A 21,147-nucleotide genomic window follows, 5' to 3' on the forward strand; every position below is an offset into this window, starting at 1 on the left:
GACTGAAGGAATGTTAAAAATACCAGAATTGACAAATAGTTGGTCATACGTGTGAATGGGGAGGAGGGAGGCAATGCCTGTGACAAGAAGAAAATGGTCTTTCCTGGTTCCAAATAACTATGAAAGTTTATTTTGGTCACAGTCTAGACATGGGGAAGAGTTCATGGTCCTATGGCCAGCTGAAGAGTAGTACACATGACTCAGGTGACAGGTTTTAAAGTGAATCAGAGAAGATGTTCTTATGAACAGAAGATTGAATACGAAATGCTAGGATCATACAAGGTGCCACCCAGTGACTAGTCACTTCCCTTCACATAGAGGGAGCCTATCACTGGGCTTTGTCATGCTGACATTCAAAGTGGTCTCGGACTCCTGCTCCTACTCTTGCTCATACGAAGGTAAGAATTTTCCAGAACTCCTGGGATTTCTGAGTAGCATGGAAAAAACAAACATGAAACCAGACCTTTAGAGCAGCTTCCAGGTTCATAAATAATCTCTACCAGATCAGCTCAATGGACTGTTTCTTTGTTCATTCATTCATTCATTCATTCATTCATTTTTATTCAATTCAGCTGTGTATCTGGTCTGTATGACATTTGTCTCTCTCCTTTCATAGTTTATAGACAGTGTGCTCCAGGAGGACAATGATATTATAGGTCTTATTTCCTACTCTATTATAGAAACTGCCACATGGAAAATCCTTAATAAAATACAGGTTTTTGATCAAATGAATAAAACTTAAAGTGACCCACGTTTCTATGTGTCTGTTGGTTTGCTGGTTCTTCTTCTATTTTTTTAATGTTTATTTATTTATTTTGAGAGAGATAGTATGTGTGCATGGGAGGAGTGAGGGGCAGAGAGAGAGGGAGATCGAGAATCCTAAGCAGGCTCCATGCTGTCAGCACAGGGCTCTAAACGGGGCTCAAACCTACGAACCTGAACTGTGAGATCATGACCTGAGTTGAAATCAAGAGTTGGATGCTCAGTCGATTGAGCCACCCAGGCACCCCGGCTTTTCTGATTATTTTTCTGAATCTGCATGTCCTCTGAATGTCTCTGTTATTATGCCCTGTAATGTCTTCCAATATTTGGGCATCTAAGTTGTATTCTCATGGAACACCCTCAAAAATATACATAAGCTCACAACTTTTTATGCCACGATGCATCCTTTCTCTGAACTCTCGGGAATCAACTCAGAGGGATCTAAACTCCATCAAAGGAAATCTTTCTTGACTTTCTCTCTAGGCCCAATGATCCTGGGGCCTTCCATAGCAGACTAATATAAAGGGCATTAGGATAACAATATCTTTTAGAAAGTCTTCAAATGGCTGCATTTGATTGACACCTCCAAAAGTTTCTCTCTTCCCTTTCTGTCCTTCCTTACGTTGCAGAGATGGTATGGAGAGATCTGAGAAAGAGCTCATAAGAAATATAGGACTGGGAAGTCAGTTTCTTTTTGATGGAGGTGAGTTCTATGAAACAGAGCAGAGTTCTGGGATCACAATGGTCCCAGTTGAACACCTGGGCCAAGGGAGTTAGGGTGGGGAAATTTTCCTAATAGAGCAATTTAATGCCCTGCTCTGGTCCCTTTATCCACATATGTTTCACTGTAAAGGCAAAGTCCTGGGAGTTCTCAAAAAAAAAAAAAAAAAAAAAAAAAAGCAAAAAGGCCATCCTCTCTAACTTTTCTTCCCTACTAGTATGTGATGCTTAAAATTAATCACCTTTCTGGTGACAAGGCTAAACCCAAACAAGGATACAGCTTGAGACCTTGGGGCACCACTGTTCCAAAGCTCCAAAGCTGGGAGAACAAAGAAGGGAGGAGGCAGAAATGGGCCTTGGGGAGGACCTTCTGAAACAAATGCTCCTTGAAGCTTGGCTTCTGGGTATGATCTAAAGAGGAGGTGTTGAAGCCAAGACTTTGGCCAGGCTTAGGGGTCTAGGGTCACATCTATGGCACCGATGCACAAAAAACTCATGAACAGGTCAATAAGAAGCTCCAGTGTTTCTTGTCCTGGAAGGCTCAGCATAGGGAACAGGTCATGGGTAGGGTATAGAGAGTTGGTTTAATGAAACTTACAGAGAAAGGCAGCAATATGTCAGTCAAGAGGTGATGAGGCATAAGAATATATCCCAAAGACTCCCCTCAAAACTGGGCTCCCAAATAATCTTTTCTTACAGATTTTTGGAATAGAGAAAAGCCAAAATCTGTCTTCCTTACTAGGCAGATGTAATTTGGAAGAAAAAAGCAAAAGACCTATAGGAATAGAGGCAGACAGCTCTAGAATAATTCAGAACTCTGGGATAGATTATCTATTTCCCTTGTTGCTCTCTTCAGCTATTCGTATGAGCTTCCTCTTGACCCCTGTCAGTGCCACCAGGTATTTACCACCACCCCCCCACCCCGCCACCCAGAGCCTAAATCAGGTTGAGGAAGGGAGGCACTATAATGACTATGGGTATAGACTAACAGAACAAAAAAACAAAACAAAACAAAACAAAACAAACAAAAAAACTTGCCAAATAGACCAGCCTCAGATTAAAGCAGAGGCAGACTTTACAGAATCTGACATTAGACACTTTACTTTAAATTGCTGCGTATTCCCAGAAGTGGGCCTATTATCCATCAGGAGCTAAGTGTGCACATTCTGTAACTAAAGGCAGAGTAGAGCTTCTTTGTTCATTCCCTTCTTTAAGAGCTATAGGCACTGTAGATTTGCAGGATCTCAAACCCCACACAGATAGAGAGCTATAGTGGATCTGGTGCTGGGGTAGGGGAAGGTGGTCACCATTTTTATCAGCAAGGGATGCTGGTAAAAAGGGAAAAAGCTGGATGATTTGGGTAGAAAGCCATTCAGAGCCAGTATTCACTGGTATGAAAGTCAAGAATTTCAGTTCATGGCTTGGGAAAATAGAACTATTATGCACTGAGCCATATAATGAGAATTTGGTCATTAATTTCCATCTACTATTGCACACCATGTATGAGAACAGATGGTATCGCTCGGTCTAAATTACATTGTCAGACAGTAGAGAGGATGTCAGAAAATCGGATGATAAGAAGAAAGGTTACAAAGCAGACAGGGATTGGGGAAAAGAAACAAAAGGGAGAAGGATCCAAAAGCAAGGCAAATGTGAAGTCTGTTATGTGAAAGTCTGGATGGTGTTCCTCCGTGAGAAGTCACATGAGAGAAGAGAGACTCAGAGTGTCTTCTTGAAGCCGCCACATTTTTGGATTAGAATGATTAGTTTGGGGAAACAGTTTTTCATCAATCCAAGATCTTAAGGGCTCCCCAGGAGTGGACACCCCCGTGAGTTGATGTATAAACTTTTCAAGGTCATGAGGCAAGTGTTGTCAAGTTACAGTTCTTTGCAGTGTTAAAAATGATTAAAGAAGACCATGTAGGGGACACAAACAAACTTTATTTAACACGTCACGAAGTGGAGTCTCTACCTGGAGAACTGCAATATGGGAGAGGAGGTGGGAAAGCAGAAGTGTTTTATAGGATGAAGAATAAAGAATAAAGAATAAGGAAGAGACAAATATCTTGAGAAAATATCTTGTCTGCAGTCACCTAGGCAGCCTTGTGTGGGGTGAGAAAGCTCAGAGTTGGCTTGGAGTTTGGGGCCTGCCTGACTGGATACACTGCATGTATGGTCAAGTGCAGTGTTTACAGGGACTGAAAGTTGTCTAAGTTTGGTGTTACTGATGTGGCACCACTGGGCAGGAGAGCTCCATTTTGTGCCTGGAAAATTATTTCAACAGCACGAAACTATGTCATTGAGTACATATCCTAATTACCAATTAATTGAAAAATGGGGAAAGTAAGATGTTTGTGGACATTCTATTAAAAAAATAGGCACACTGGCGGGGCGCCTGGGTGGCGCAGTCGGTTAAGCGTCCGACTTCAGCCAGGTCACGATCTCGCGGTCCGTGAGTTCGAGCCCCGCGTCAGGCTCTGGGCTGATGGCTCGGAGCCTGGAGCCTGTTTCCGATTCTGTGTCTCCCTCTCTCTCTGCCCCTCCCCCGTTCATGCTCTGTCTCTCTCTGTCCCAAAAATAAATAAACGTTGAAAAAATTAAAAAAAAAAAAAAATAGGCACACTGGCCACACATCCAGGCCACGTCTGCTGTATAATAGGTAGGAAGCAGTTATGCTCTCCAGCTGGGTCTTCCCCCGCTGTCTGGCTCCCTCCACCCATCTGGGTCTCAGCATGTCAGAGGAAAGAGACCTGGCTAGACTTGTGACAATAGGCAACTCAGACCCATCCCTGCCAAAACCAAGTTTCTTTTTTTGTGTTTTGGTTTTCACATTCTGCTTCTCCCAGCTCTACCGGGACGAAGTTCGCCTCACCCCCACTCCATGTGAAGCCCAAGGTTGCAGGCTTCCCTCAGCCTGGTTGGTGCTTACCAAAGTGCCCCTCCCCTTTTCCCACCCACCCCCCATCCTGTCCCAGACACCAGGAACCTTCACTAGCCTCTAACTATTCTCAGTCACTGTCATCTTAAGTCTTCTTAAATCCCTATTATCTTATACCTCTTCTCCAAATGTTTTGAGCAAATTGGAATGACTCAGCATACCTGAGTGTGAGTGACGCTGGCCTTCCTCTGCCAAACAAATTCAGAACGGCCTTCTGATTAAGCGTAGCCCAAACCCATCACAGAGGCACAGTGTCGCCCCACTTACAAAGTCCACTCCCGGATGATACTGCATTTAGTCCTCACAGGTCAAGGGACACTTAATTCTCATTTATTTTTCAGAGGAGGATCACAGGCTGAGGGAGTAGAAAGGGTCTACCCAAATTACATGGCTAAAGATTGGAGGAGCTGGAATGTCAGCTAAGGAATTACCTGAAAGTGAGTCTGGAGGTCTCAGAGGCTTCATACAAATATGAGATGAACTCACTCTAGAATATTCTTCTTAATGCTCGTGGTGATATACTGGTATTTACCCATGTCCTAGCTTATCCCAACACTGATAGAAGTATTTACCTAGCACAGATGCTTAAATGTTTTTGAGCTTTACTTTGTGGCAAGAAGGCCACCAAGGCAGCCCTTTGGTATGACTTTTTGAAACCAATAAAACCTCTACAGTCTAATCATTTGTTACTCCCATCTTGAGTTCTCTAACTGCATTGAGCACAAATTATTTCTTCAAGCCCATTCTTGCCTCAGGAATTTCTCCTCTTCTTTTCCCTCAGGGTGAAAATACCCTTCCTTTTTACCTGATTCCCATGTACCTGTCAGATGTTACATGCTCTGGGAAGCTTTCTTTGACCATGCCCAAACCTTGCCAGATTTAATAAAGTAAGCCATGCTCCCACAGAGTTCTGTAAATCTTCTATTATAATTTTCATATTGCTGTTATTCCTCTTTCATTCTCTGAATCTATTTTTAATATAATTTGTTGTCAAATTTGCTTATATACAACACCCAGTGCTCATCCCCACAAGTGCCCTCCTCAATGCCCATCATCCATTTTCCCCTCTCCCCCACCCCTCTATCTACCCTCAGTTTGTTCTTTGTATTTAAGAGTCTCTAATGATTTGCCTGCCTCCCTCTCTGTTTGTAGCTATTTTCCCCCTTCCCCTCCCCCATGGTCTTCTGTTAAGTTTCTCAAGATCCACATATGAGTGAAAACATATGACCTCTGAATCTACTTCAAGCTATAAGGACAAGAACCAGTTCTATCTCATAAACTACTATACCCATGCTGCCTAGTACATTGCCTGGCACATATGTTAAACACTGATTTGCAGTTGTTGATCGGATTACTTTTTCCCCCCATCTCTAAGGCTTTCCTAAGAAAGAATGTTTTATTTCTCTGGAGTCACTACAGTTTAGGGAAGAGCTACAGGAAGTAAAAAAGTAGAAGTGGCTAAAGAAGAATGTCTGAAGACCTAACGTGGTCTTTCCTAAACAGAAGATTCACCTACTGTAATGCCCATTATGGAACGCAACACCAGTGCCCCACCCTTTCTGCTGACCGGCTTCGTGGCCTGGAAAAGGCTCACCGCTGTATCTCTATCCCGTTATCTGTCATCTAGATTGCCATACTTCATGGCAATGGCATTCTCCTATTTCTCATCAGGGTTGGCCATAACCTCCACGAGCCCATGTACTATTTCTTAGCCATGCTGGCAACCACAGACCTCGGGATGACCCTAGTTACAATGCCTACAGTGCTGTGTGCGATGTGGACACATCATAGGGAAATCAGCCATGGCTCCTGCTTTTGCCAAGCCTGCTTCATCCACACTTTCTCTGTCATACAGTCTGGGATTTTGCTTGCCAAGGCCTATGATCAGTTTGTTGCCATCCACAACCCACTGAGATATACTTCCATTCTTACCAACACCCAAATGATAAAGATTGGAGTGGGGGTTTTCATGAAGGGATTTACAGTCATCTTGCCTCCAATATTCCCTCTCGATTGGTTTTCCTATTGCAGATCCCATTTCCTCTCTCATGCATTCTGCCTCCACCAGGATGTCATCAAATTAGCCTGTGCTGACATCACCTTCAATTGCCTATATCCTATTGTGATGGTATTTTCTATGGTCCTAATGGACTGCCTGATAATCTTTTGCTTCTGTATTTTGATTCTCAAAACTGTCATGAGTATTGCATCTGGAGAGGAGGGGTCCAAGGCACTCAACAAATGTGCCTCCCACATCTGCTGTATCTTGGTCTTCTATGTCACTGTTTTGGTTTGACATTCATCTACCGATTTGGGAAGAAATGTTCCCCATCTAGTACACATCACAAATAGCTACATCTACTTCCTTTCCCTTCTTTTATGAACCCTGTCATCTGTAGTATTAAAACTAAGCAGATTCACAGTAGTATTCTCCAGTTCCCATCAAGAACATGGTATTTACTTTCTCCTGTCTGGAAAAGGACTGAGAGATTAAAAACATAATAATTTGACAGTCATAAATTTCTAAGGAAGACATTAAAATAAATGTACAAATGCCAGAAAAAAGTATTTCAGATACAACTGTTTTTTTTCTGCCACTCCCCTTTTTTCTCCCATGAGGATGAAAGGAAATAAGTCATGTAAAACACTAAACAAAGAGCAAGGTGCTTAGCATAGCTCAATTGATATTCATTTTGTACTTAACTCTCATTCAACTTGCAGCAGCTCTGATGTGACTTTGGGTTCATGGACTCTGAGTGGCATGGTCCAACAAATTGAACACAGATTCCGTTCTTGGTTGTTTTTTCATATGGACTGGACATCCTTACAACCTTGCAACCATTAACTTTTATCTGTTGTGTCCCATGTGTGCACCACCTGCCTTTTCTAGAACTTGTCATCAGTGAAGCAGAGTCTTTCTGAGCTAATTTCCAAATGGTTGCTATTGAACACAGTACGCCAAGAAGGCAACTGCACAAGTAAAATAGGAATGCTCTATTTTTACGTAGTGAAGTGCATTCACATCAGCAAGTAAATCAATTCCTGATCTAGGGGAAGAAGTTTTATTATGATGATGCCGACGAAAGGAAAAGGTGCTAGTCAGAAATTATATATAATCAGAGCCTCAAGAGGAAATTAATTCAGAGTAGAACTGGACTTGATTGGTACTTGGTATGTATTCCTCACGTGTGCAAAACCAAGGTAACAAAGGGTAGGTTATATGTGTGCAATTATGTAGGAAGAAAGACAAAGAGGAAACACATGTGTTAGGAGCAGGAGAAGGTCTGGGTTGTTGAAAAGGTTTCATGGCAGGCTGTAGGGATGTTTCACGCACATATCGGGTAAGGAGGGATTCAGATAAGGTCTCATTCTTAATGGTGGCAGGAAGGGTAGTTAGATTCAATATAAGAAGAGGAAGGAATACATTTGCCAGAGTTCAACAAGTCTTATACAGGCAACCTGTATAGAGTAAGATTATTTCCCTAAAGACTGATGAAATCAGGGCCAAATATAAATGAACTTCTGTCTTCTGCACATTCCCTTGCCCTTGATCGCCAAAGAAGAACTTCCCAGAATCTCTAGATTTTTGGGTAATATGGAGGCAAGCCAAATGTGCAAATGTGGGACTCTGGCAAATGCTCTGGTGCAATTTACAAGCTATGTAATGTGCCATGTGTGTGTATCAGGCACATGGATGAGCATACCTTCGTATTTAGGAGCACCTGCCACACATGCAATTTCCTCCTTCTTCCTCCTCCCTTACTGGACTATGAAAACCACTGTAACCTAGCTTTAAGCACAATGCTTTGAGTAGAGTAGGAGCTTAATAAAATGTTCTTTATTAAACTGAATAATAAACGAGGAGTGGATGATGTTCCTGTGTCTCTCTATTTTTTTTTAATCCTGCATCATTATATATAGACAGTTTACATGTAGAGGTAGAGATAGAAGTCTCTGTATTTGGGGCATCCCACTAAGCTGTTTGCACACCACTATGTGACAGGAGACTCCCGAAAGTGAATAATCAAAGTCTCCTGTGTACAAGGTCTGCCCGTTCCTTCCCAGGCACATAGTCTGAGTACACTGAGGCCAACCTCATAAGACACCTTTCTCAACTTCCCTAACTTTCCATTGATGATTTTCTTTTGAATGTAGATATATGAAATGTTTGATTTTTAGTGAACAATTTTCAATCATTGGGGTCTCCATGTTTTCCTAAGAGCTACAGGATACCCAAGGAGAGAAAAAAGAGAAAAAAAATACAGAAGAGGAGTCTATAAGGGGGTTTCTCAAGCTATGGCTGGTTCTTCACCTCCTTGTCATAGCAGCCTACTCAAAACCAATTACAAAAATAATGTATTTTTAATAACCTTGAATTCCAGCCATAGTTGATTGCATCTGACAAGGAATATTTTTTTTTCCTTTTATTCTTTGAAGGAGAGAAAGAGTGAACAGAGGAGGGAAAGCAAGAGAGGGAGAGAGGGGAGACAGGGAAAATCCCAAGCAGGTCTGCATTATCAGCGCAGAGCCCAATGTGGGGCTTGAAACTCGCAAACCATGAGATCATGACCTGAGCCGAAATCAAGAGTCAGACACTTAACCAACTGAGCATGCAGGTGCCCCAGAACATTTCTTTATCTGGGAAGGAGTTATATAGACATTTAGATCATTAGTGCCAGGAACTGAGCCACAATTGAAAATAAAGTCTTTACTATGTATCAGAAGTCCATGGAAGTATCTAGCTAACTGAAGGACTGGTGGTCACTGAGTAACAGTTCTGCACCTTGAGAGCAGTGTTATTAGAGTATCATTGGTGTTTGCCAGCTATGGAAACCATGAAATTAGAGCATAGGGTAATGCCAAAGACAAAACTATGCCAGTCTGGTTCCATCCCAGCAATAAGTTGTCAGCATTATCTTACCCACCCACCCACCCCCCGCCTTGGGGAATAAGGAAGAATAAGATCAAGCATGTGGTAGAAAATACCGTGAAGAGATGCATTTAGATAGAGATAGAACAACCCAGTATTCTGCGGTACCAGTCAGCAAATTTCTTCTCCTTCATACACAGCCATGGATATGGTTTTACTACGCCAAAGAAGTTCTCCCATAAAGAATATTCACACATTAAAACATAGTGAGATACACACGTCACCCTGTCACCTGACAGGGCTCTAGGTGTGACGGACTACTGTCTTCACACTATTCTGGTTACATAAGGCACTGGTGAGGCTGAACATTGCAATAAAATGCCTCATGTGAATTTAACACAACCTGATACATTATGCAGTATGTTTTAAAAAATCTTAGATAGAACCTTTGAGTATCAGGGTTTGGTGCAGATATCACCTCCACTTCAAACGACATTCTCAACAGTGTCATAGATGTCATTCATCTAACATCATATAATGTCATACCTACTGGCTTGAAGGCAGGATGAAGATTATGTCCCTAGCCATTCTTAGAGGGTCTCTGCCTGCCTCTCAGGGGATATGAAAGCCTGACTGTGGCCAGAGAGGCACGACTATAAGCTGGAGAGGGGGGCCCAGGCTCATCAATAGCACTGGGAATCACACACAGTGAAGCACCAGTAAGTGCCAGTTAGAGCGGGACTTAGGGTCAGTCAACCAGCCACGGAGGAGCCAGCAATCAGTTATTTGTGAGGGCTAGCTGGTGACGCAAGGGCCCCTGAGAGACACACGTTGCTCGTCCAGCTCTATGCTTAGGATCGAGTGACTTAGAGGTGAGCCCAGTGGACAAGATGAGGAGAGACAAGCCTCCAGTAGGAAGAGAAGGTCGGTGGAACAGATAGGAAAGAAAATGAGTGAAAGACAGGTAGAAGACAAAGGAGAGAGGGCCAGGGAGACAGGGGTGAGGGTCAGAAAGGGAACCCAGGGGAGGTCTCAAAGGAAACCAGGGTGTTCCCCTGGGACCCTAGTTCAGGGAAATCATTCTTCATTAGTGACTCATCCTTACCTGTCCCCAGGCAGGAGTCCCATGCATGCAGGGTTGAGAGGTCTGAGGCGGGGGTACTATCTGAGCCATGAGACAACAGGAATCAATTGCTCAGCCCCTCCCTGGACTTGGAGTCTTATCTCTCAGGCACAAGCCTTCTGCTCTCCAACCATTCCCCTCCCAAGCTTTGCAAATACTGCCTCCTGCCCCTATAGTGAAAGACCAGGATACAGCCTCTAGGAATGGGGCAAAGGGCTATCCCTCAAGGCTCCTTACAGTTCAGATGGAAGAGAAGCTCTGTCACATGCACTTGCAAAGTCACGTAACCCTGAGTCTTAGTTATTTCACTGTTAGGTAGAATAAAACCATTTTCAACACACAGTGGTTTTTTTTTTATATTTTTTAATGTTTATTTATTTTAGAGAGAGAGAGAGAGTGAGAGAGAGAGAGAGAAAGAGGACAGAGTGAAAGCAGGGAGGGGGCAAAGAGAGAGGGAGACACAGAATCCAAAGCAGCTCCAGGCTCTGAGCTGTCAGCATGGAGCCCAATGCGGGGCTTTGAACTCATGAACCCTAAGATCATGACCCAAGCTGAAGTTGGACACTTAACCAACTGAACCATACAGGTGCCCTGATTTTTTTTTAAACATTTATTCATTTTTGAGAGACAGAGAGAGCATGAGTGAGGAAGGGGCAGAGTGAGACGGAGACACAAAATCAGAAGTGGGTCCAGGCTCTGACCTGTCAGCACGGAGCCTGACACGGGGCTCAAATTTAGGAACCATGAGATCATGACCTGAGTGGAAGTCAGACACTTAACCGACTGAGCCACCCAGAGGCCCCTCGACAGAGGTTTTTGAAGTTACAATGAAAAAAAATTCTTCTGACATCCCTGGTACATCAGAATAGAGACACTGACACACTATATGCATTAACATATGTAAGCATTCTGCCATCTTGACAAAGACAAGGCATTTCCCAGTCCCTTACTCATCAGTTAGAAAGAAGTCACACAGTTCCCAAAGTTTTACTTCACCAAGGAGAAACTGCCCTCTTTCAATTACACCTCACAAGTAACCCAAGCTTCACTTGGGCCCTTTGCTCCCAAGGGAGCCCCCAGCTCACTCACAGCTCCCATGGCTCTCCAAAGGGAGGTCTGGAATCGCATTGGTGCTAATCTGCATGTCCAGAATAGTGGACTAAGCATTACAATTATTGTAAATTTCAGGTGTGTAATAAACACAATAAAAACTACAGATGTTGGAAAGCTCTTGGCTTTCCAGTTATATCCTGCTCACTTTTTTCAACATGTTCAATGGCAAGAATTTGTTCTTAGCTACATATTCCATCAGGGACCAAACCAATGATATAAACCTTTTATGAAAACAATCAGGCTAGAAGAAATTGTAAATGACTCATTCCACCAAAGCCTAAGAGAGTCTTTCAGGAGCATTGATCATATTATCACTTCCCAAACAATGTGATCCAGGGAGATGAGATTTAGGTTGTAAAGAATCTTTTACCCAGAGAGAGCAGAAGATGATAAAGCCAGAAGCAGTGAAAAACATGTCTGACAGAGGACTCTATGGTTACAATCAGGGAAGACATGAACTCATGTTAACTGATAGATAAAAATACTATTGGTTAAATAGAATTAAGAATTTAAATATTTCATGAGTAAACTCAAGCAAAGAAAAGAAGCTAAGAATTACAGCTTTGAGGAATTTGGCAGGCAAAAATCTCATGTAAATGGGGCAGCTACATAATGGGTAGATGTTTTCAGCTTAGTTTAAGTTACAAATTCAGGGAGCATAATAATATATGTACCATCAATTCCTGCTTCGTGATTCATACATGACTGGACACCCAAACGAAAAACTTTCCAAGTTTCCCAAGTTCTTTTCTTTTAATTTTAAAAATAATTATTTTACAGAGAGCAAGAGAGCAGGGGAGAAGGGCAGAGGGGAGAGAGAGAATCTCAAGCAGGCCTGCACTGAGCAGGCTCCATGCTCAGTGCAGAGCCCCATATCAGGGTTCGATCCCATGACCTTGGCATCATGATCGGAGCCAAAATCAAGAGTCAGAACGCTCAACTGACTGAGCCACCCAGGTGCCTCACCCAAGTTCTTTTTATAAGCAATAATACCCAAAACCTACTTCTCAACGCTCTAGTGCAATTGTCTATGAGAAACGAGGTGAAAAATTCTTTGACGGATCTGTTTTGGTTTAATACTATAGATAATAGGGTTCATCACAGGAGGTGCTAGGAGATAGATGTTGGCCAGGATGACATGTACAATTGGAGGGGCATGCTTGGCAAAGCGGTGAGTCATGGAAAGTCCCACCAAGGGCACATAGAGGACCAGAACAGCCAGAATATGGGACAGACAGTTATTGAGAGCCTGGAAACTTTCACCCTGGGAGCTGATTCTCAAGACACTTCTCAGAATGAGTGCATAGGAGACCACAATGAGCAGGGGGTCCAACGTAGTAAAGACCAGAGCTATAACAAATCCATACCAATTATTGATAGTGGTATCAGCACACACCAGGCGAATCATGTCTTGATGAAGGCAGTAGGAGTGGGAGAGATGGTGGGAGCCACAAAATGGAAGCCGTTTCAGTAGGAATAATGCAGGAAGAACAGTCAGAACACAGCGGAAAATGATGGCTATCCCTATTCTTCTGATGACCCGGTTGGTAAGGATGGAGACATAATGGAGGGGGCGGCAGATGGCCACATAGCGGTCAAAGGACATGGCCAACAACACGGAAGATTCCATAAAAGAGAATCCATGGAGGAAGAAGAACTGGGCAAAACAAGCCTCAAAGCTGATCTCTGAGGCATTAAACCAGAGGAGTCCCATGACTGTAGGCAAAGTGGTGAGGGTAAGCCCCAGGTCTGTTAGAGCCAAAATAGAGAGGAACAAGTACATGGGCTCTTGTAGGGAGGGCTCTATCCTGATGACAGCCAGGATGGTGATATTGCCCACAATGGAGACCGTGTAGAGACAACAGAAGGGGATGGAAATCCAGCCATGGGAAACCTCAAAGCCAGGGATGCCCATGAGGATGAAGAAGAAGGGGACTTGAGTGGAGTTAGTAACCCGAAACATGACTGGAAGAGGCAGCCTCAAGACCAGAGCTCTTTCCCAAATCTGTGAAAAGTGGACAACATAAGGATTGAAATAAATAGTCTATGACTATCCGAAGTCACTCTGTGATAGATCAATCAAGTAAGACCTGGGGAAAGAGAGCTATCTGGGCAATGAGTTTACAAATGTTTTATCGGTTTTGCTTGTTTTAGCTCTTACCTTGCCATCTCTTGTCAACCACTGAGTTGACAGCATGAAGTTCTCATTAGTTTTAACCCAAAGACTTCTTTATACATCCAGAAGGCAGTTATGCCTTTGCAGCAGAAGGTATAAGGGTACATTATGGCCATTGGAAAGAATAACTGTGGAGAAGAAGATTACTGTAGGACACCTTTGGATGGCATGGGGCTAGGAGAAAAAAGAGAGAGCCGAGACCATAAATGTAAAAAAAAAACGATTCCAATATGCTTATTGACTCTTTTGAATCAAGTGAACTATAAAGAGAGACTTGAACTGAGGTAACAGAGTGGGGAAAGATAATGCCTGTCTTCAGAGCCTAGGATTCCTGAGACAGAACTTTTAGAGGCCATATGGTTGCAAGGACTCTGTTGGAAAGGACCTTCCATGAGCGAAATGGGTCAAACATGGGTGCTCAGATGTCTGTCAAAAGAACCTATATTAGAAGACTAGGCCTAGGAAGCACTTTCTTGGAAAGAATACAACAATAATAGTAGGAACATCTCCACAGGAACAGCCTAATAGCATTGGAATAAGGCAAAATACCCTCTTGGTGCATAAAGCAGTTGGATCCATTGGATCAGCCAGTAGATTTCTGGGAAGCTGTTTAAGTTCATATTGATGGATGTGAAAGGGAGCAGAATCTGCCACCCCAAATATGCCTGTTTGGCTTAACGATTATCTTGAGTTGATTATTGCTAAATAAACAGCAGACCTAGAACAAAAGCTGAGTAGATGTTACCTTTCTGATCCTTACGCTGACCAGTAAGAGACATTTGCATTTAGAGAGGATCTGGAAGAGGAGAAGGAGTAAATCTTTGGAAATTCTTACCAATCTCTTCTCCACAACTATTCTTTTCCAATGGCTTATAACACACCGTTACAACCTTCCTGCTGCAAAGACATACTGTTATGCATGACAACCATTCCCTTGTTTACTGTGCTTTTCCTGGGAACTTCCCCTAGAAGCCCTCCTCCTACCCATCCAGCCCCCAACATTTTTCTTCATCTTTATCCTAAGAAGGCATTCAAGGTGATGGTTTGGACCATTTCAAGGAGTTACTCACTTTTATGGGTATGTCCAGGTAGACTGGAGGTATATATGTTATTAAAATTTTAATCATTTGTCTCCATTAATCTTTTATTATAAGGAGTCCTCAGCCAAAAACCTAGAAAGGTAAAGGGAAAATTATTTTTCCTCTCTTACAGTGGTTTGGATAAGCTATTTCATCTTTTTGTTGTTGTTTTGTTTTGTTTGTTTTAAACATTGCTGTATGGTGAACCTTCCTTTGTGTTTTCTCTAACTTTGCTCTTGATAAACTCAAAATATCTTGCTCTTTTTGTCCACCACCAAAAAAATGGAAACCATTACTTGGGAATCCTCTTGCGACTGAGGGTGATCATAGGTGTTATCTTATCCACTGGGAAGACTGACAGATTGAGGAAGCAGAAGAGAATAGGAATGGAGGAAATCCTGGGCTATGGAAACCAGAATCTCTTCCTATTGACCTATTGCTACCCTGCCTCCATAATGGCTTCAGAGCTCTGGCAGCTTTTTCAACATTCATGATGAGGGAGCATAAGGCAAGCTGAAGGCAAAGTAGAAGCTAACAACAGGTCCCACACACACCCAGGTGGGATGTGTGTGACATTCCTCAGGCACTCCTGGCTGCCCAAGAACAAAGGAAAGGAAAGAAAACAAATGGTTCAACTGATAGAGTCTCCATCAGTTTACAAACATCTTAGTAAATTACAAGAAAAAGGCAATCTTATCAATAGCCTAATCTCCAGGAACTCCCTACTGTCTTAATGATAATGATTTGCCAGAGGGAAAAAAAACAACAACCTTAGCTTAACAAAAGCTAGACCTCCAGTAATCTGTGAGTCTTCTTTAGCATATGAAAATCGCTTTGGAAACTTCCCCTTGAATTTATCTCCCCCAGCTCCATAGTATATAACCAGGCACCCTTCACAACCCCAGTACAGCTTTTTTCTGCCCATAGGTCCTATCCCACGCTTTAATAAAATCACCCTGTGTGCACCAAAGACATCTCAAGAATTCTTTCTTGGCTGTTGGCTCTGGACCCCACTATCACTCGGAAAGCCATCATTAAGAGACTCTTGTTTTGGTGCCCTTTCTCCAGAAGTAACATTACCCATAGAAAGTTCCCATCAGCAATCTGTGCCCTGGCACAATACCATAATCTAGTTTTAGCTCATGTCCCTCAAGCTCCGGGAGTCTCACCCTTCCTTCCTCCAGCTTGGTAGTGACATGTATCTTTATATCCATAAGTCTTCCTGCTCAGCCTCACTTTCTATCCCACCTTTCTGGTAATTCATGGCCATGTACATCACCTGTGTCTGTTAGCCAGATGCCTTGGTTTTTCCATAGAACTGTTTTCCCTGCTGAGCAGAAGCTCAGCTTTGTATAGACTTCTATAGGTCCTCTGGGAAAGAAGTAGCCCTTGGGGCTCACAAGAGTCCAAGGTACACAAGAAAGATTTGTGTGACATAGTATGCTGTGGACCACACCTAGTTAAGGGACACGAGGTGCATACACATTTCAAGCTGATTTTCCAAGAACAACCTGAGCAAACTCAAGACCAAACCGAACCAATCAAATAAACAAAAAGCTCTGTGTAGTTTCTCTAGAGACACCTGAAAGAGAATTTCTGAGATTCTTTTGACAGAAATTGGGAGGAAATTCTTTTTATGAAGTATTTACCAAATGAAACACTGGAGCAGGAACTTTCCAGCACTCTTCTCCATTACACACTGTGGTGGGGTTTTTTTGTTTTTTTTGTTTGTTTTGTTTGTTGTTGTTGTTTACTGTTGATCATAAAGATAAATAAACTTAGAGCCAGAAAAGTGCAATGATAAAAGATAGAATTAAGGATGAGGTAATTTAATTTATTCTCTACCACAACAATATTAGTATTTTTCTTTACAAAATATTTTCAAAATTTTTATATCCTTTTCCCCATTATGCTCAGTAATCCTTCCTTTTTTTAAAAGAAGCACATGGGGCGCCTGGGTGGCTCAGTCGGTTAAGCGTCCGACTTCGACTCAGGTCACGATCTCGCGCTCCGTGAGTTCGAGCCCCGTGTCGGGCTCTGGGCTGATGGCTCGGAGCCTGGAGCCTGCTTCCGATTCTGTGTCTCCCCTCTCTCTGCCCCTCCCCCGTTCATGTTCTGTCTCTCTCTGTCTCAAAAATAAATAAACGTTAAAAAAACATTAAAAAAAATAAAAGAAGCACAAATATTGCATTTTCCTCCCTAAGTGGTTGTAAGTTAGGCTATTTGGATTCAAACCCTAATTTTAATACTCACGAATTGTGTGACTCTGGTCTGGTGACTTAAACTTTCTTTGTACTTTCAGTATGTCAAGGATAATCATCCTGTTTGGGAAAGTGCTGAAGACACTTCTTGGTACTTATCAAGGCCTAAATAATCATTAGCTATAAATACTAATTGTACTAATAGCAGACTGCTATAATAGTCATTGTTATATTATTACTATTATTATTACTAATATTATTATCATTAACATTATTATTAGTCTCCCTACTTTCAAGGATGCAGTTATTTTAACTATTTTCTTCAATCTGTCTTTTTTCCTAATCTGCAGGCATGGCACCAAGATCTTGATAAGAAAATTAGATTATTAGGAATGTGTTCTTGTTAGCAACTTAAACGTTGTTCGAGGATCCTCATGTTTGTTCTCAGAAATGTTGGCAAACCTATCTTACTTAACTCTTTAATGCCAGGAACATTGTTGTATCTTGGTAACGCATAAACCAAAATGACACACTTTTCCCAGAAAGAGTAGACAAAACACTAAGGCGTAAGAAGGAAGCCAAAGGAAATGTGTTATCAGTACTTTTAAGCAAAGGGAGCAAAGAAAGATGAGATATATATTTCTAATGATATTTCAAATCCATAGTATTATTTCAAAATAAGTTCTCTCCCAACAGATACTACGAAAGACTGAATAATACACATTTTGACTAGTATGCCATTGACTTGCATTTTAGAAAAGAGGTGAGCTCTGACACTAAACCTCTTTATTCAAATTCGGACTCTCATCCACCAGCTAGAGATCTTGAGCTATTTAGTGAAACACACTGTCCTTCCACACCCCAACTCTCAAGTGTTTCCCAAACTGTTGAAGAATTTTACTCTTCCACAAGCAACATCTGGGAGTTCCAAGTGTTCCACATCCATAACAACATATGATACTATCAGTTGTCTTAACTGTAGTCATCCTGGTGTCTAGAAGTCATTTTATGGTGGTTTAAATTGGCATTTCCTTAATGACTAATAATTTGATCATCTTTTCATATGCTTCTTAGACATTAGCATATCTTCTGTGAAAATACTTACATTAAAAGTTTGCCTGCTTTCATTGGACTGTCTTCTCATTATTGAGGTATAAGAATTCTGTATTCAATCTGGATCCAAGCCTTTTTCAAATGTACATAATTTTTTTTTTCAATCTCTGGATTGACTTTATTTCCTTAACAGAGTCTTGTGAAGGGCAGATTTTGTTAATTTTAATGAAGTTTAATTTATTAATTCATTTTTTTTCTTAAAATAGATCATAAAGATTTTTTTCCTATATTTTCTCCTCGATGTTTTACAGTTTGGATATATTTTATTATGTACACCTAGGTCTTTGCTGTGTTAAATGAACTTTTGTGTAAGGTATGAGATAAGGTCAAAGCTAATTTTATTTTTGTATAAATATAGATGGACCAGCACCATTTATTGAAATATTATTTTTTCTTACAAAAATAGTTGGTGACTTTGTCAAATATCAATAATTGAGTTATGTGAAGATCTCTTTGTGAACTCTCTCATCTGTTTTATTGATGTGCTTGTCTCTCATTATGATTATTTGGCACTCTTTTACTGAAGATTTACAGTAAGTATTGAAATTAGGTAGTATATGAGCTGTACAAAACTGTTCTTTATTTGTAAGGTGTTTAGCTAATCCAGATCTTTTGCATTTCTATAAAAAAATGTGAAAAATCTATGGAATTCTACAAAAAAAATGCTAAGAATTTTTCCCCCTACCTTCCAAATGAATGTGCTAAGGTCTTATTCTTTTTTTTATTGTTACTGGATTCACTTACTATTATTTGTTAAGACCTTAAAAACAAACAAACAAAACAAACAAACAAACAAAAACTGTTCATGGATGGAAAATATAAGGTAGTAATTTTCTTTCCTCAGCAAAATCTTTGCACTGTTTTAGAATCAGAAATGTGTTGACCCAGTGTTGGTATGTTTCTTTTTTATCTATGATAATGTAATTTCATGTATAGCCTAATTTAATCTTTGTACCACTGTTCAGATATGCTTTACCTCTACTTATATGATAATTACACAATATTTTGTTATTATTTTGGTTTAATATCAATTGTGTTTTAAGGAATTCAATAGAGAGAAAACAGTCTTAATCTCAATTGTTATTTAGCCTAAAAATGTTTATTTTACATTAGGTTTTGAGGTAAATTTTCACTAAAAATCTACATGAAGAGATTTTATCTCCACCACATCACAAATGAAATCGCACATTTTTTCCTTTGACCCCTGTTTTTTCTGAAGAAAAGTTGTACAACATTCTTTTCATAGTTTCTTTGTATGCAATGTATGTTTTTTAATATTCATTCACCTGTATGTTTTCTTTAATTGACCTTGCTCCATATTTGCTGAGCATCTGAATTCATGGGTATCCTTTATGTTATAATATTTAAAAACTTCAGGCAATAATTCTTCAAAAATTTTTGATCTTTTTTTCCTCTCTTCTTCCCTTCTAATACACCAATTGCACATGTGGTCGACATCTTGATCTACCATCTCTGGGAGTCTTTTAATTAAAAAAAAAAATCTTTTTGTTTCATTCAGTGCTTCTGTTTGGATAATTAATATTGATGCATCTTTGAGTTCAGTTACCCTTTCTCCTATGCTGTCCAATCTGCTCTGGATCCCATCCAATAATATTTTGATTTTAGTATTTTATTTTTCTCTAGTTGGATTCTCATTTATTTTTTTCATACTTTCCAAATATTTCCTGAAATTTCTAATCTCATCCACATCTAAATTCCTCATCTTGTCTTATCCAAAGTGGAGGTACATTGGGAAAAAGACAAACAGCGTTAGCTTAATGGAAGATGAAGGGTAAATTTCAGTCAAACTTTTTGAGAGAACACTTCTAAGCTAGGAGAAAACTCAAGAATATTCTTCAAATACCATTCAAAATGACTCTCTTCTGGGTTGAAGCTAGAGGCAGAGAGCACAACTGGATATAGCCCATCAAAACTGAAAAGAACAGATGGTCACCATTCCAAGATTCTATTGGAGGCCACTTGTGGCATCTCTTTTCTCTGTTGTCCTTTGGTGTCTACAGAATAAATAGGTTTTGAAAGGTCTTGTGTCTCCTCTCCTATTCTGGTTGTTGGAACGAGAGGATATTCTTTATGTACTGGAATTACAAGTAGAGAGATGTGGGTAGACCAGAAACCAGAGAAGGCTTGGTCTGACCATCTACTGCTAGGAAGCTCTCATAAGAACTGTCAGTCTGCTGAGTAGTTCAAAGAAGGCCACTCTCTTGTTTCCATAGCTTTGCTTTATACTCAATGCGTCTAAACAGGGATGATGTAACAAAAATACCTCTGTAGACTTTGAGGCTCATGAGAGTAGAGACCCTACCATTTATCCACTGCTCTGTCCTAAAGCCTTGTGCCTGGCACATAGTAGGTTCTTAATAAATATTTGGAGGATAAATGCATAATTGTGGGTCTCCGTGAATGTCTCTACGGAAGCCTGCATGTTTCTGGGTGTATGAATGTGCTCTGTTCAACTTCCCTAGTTTGACTAAAGAGATACTTTTATTCTCCAACTTTGACAACTAGTATTCTTCTTGGAGCATATCAGGCACCTTACCTGAAGTGAGTACTCAAGGTCACAGGTAGGTGGTGATGGTTGTTACTAAGCGATGAGTAAATCTAATCCCAAGATGAGTAAATCTTGGGATCAGAGTCCACGTGAAGCTGCTGGCAGAGGCCAGCTGAAGAAATCGGAGCAGAGGGGTCCTGGATAAAGGCAGGGCCCCAATAAGCAGTATGCTGTTACTTTGAAATCAGCCTAGAAGTTGAGCCTCAAAAGTGGGAGGAGGGGTAATGCAAAGCCTATTAGACAATACTGTGATAATGTGTGCTTACAAAGAAGCAGAGCCACAGCCCGGTCCTTTGTCACCAGTAGATAGTCCACCTCCTTCCTCATTTGCCTACTAGTAACCATCCCACTGACTACATAGCATAAAACCTGCATGACATAGATAAGAAAATTTAGCCCTTAGCCTTCCTCATTGCTGTGAATGAGGAAGCACAGAGACAGCAAGAGTTTGACTCTTTCTCAGTCTCCATAAGAAAGTATATG

The 21,147-nt window shown here is 41.1% G+C and overlaps 2 protein-coding genes and 1 pseudogene across 2 annotated transcripts in view; 1 reads left to right on the top strand and 2 right to left on the bottom strand.

Annotated features, from left to right (window-relative positions):
- LOC115525908 (olfactory receptor 51B5-like) overlaps window positions 1-10,460 on the bottom strand; it is a 30,767-nt gene extending 20,307 nt beyond the window's left edge. The window contains exon 1 of the mRNA XM_030333319.1: window positions 10,396-10,460. The gene's annotated coding sequence lies outside the window, so the exon portion shown is untranslated. The remainder of the gene's footprint in view (window positions 1-10,395) is intronic.
- LOC115526289 lies at window positions 5,950-6,922 on the top strand (annotated as a pseudogene).
- Window positions 10,461-12,541: 2,081 nt separating the features above from the next.
- LOC115525904 (olfactory receptor 51Q1-like) lies at window positions 12,542-13,489 on the bottom strand. Its single transcript, XM_030333315.1, has one exon. The coding sequence runs from the start codon at window positions 13,487-13,489 to the stop codon at window positions 12,542-12,544; it is 948 nt and encodes a 315-aa protein (XP_030189175.1).
- Window positions 13,490-21,147: the final 7,658 nt, after the last annotated feature.

Source organism: Lynx canadensis, chromosome D1 (genome assembly GCF_007474595.2).
Source record: "Lynx canadensis isolate LIC74 chromosome D1, mLynCan4.pri.v2, whole genome shotgun sequence".
In the NCBI taxonomy this organism is placed as follows: domain Eukaryota; kingdom Metazoa; phylum Chordata; class Mammalia; order Carnivora; family Felidae; genus Lynx; species Lynx canadensis.

What these genes read in the sequence shown, in the direction of transcription:
- LOC115525904 (XM_030333315.1), bottom strand. Translation starts at nt 13,489, where the DNA reads ATGTTTCGGGTTACTAACTCCACTCAAGTCCCCTTCTTCTTCATCCTC.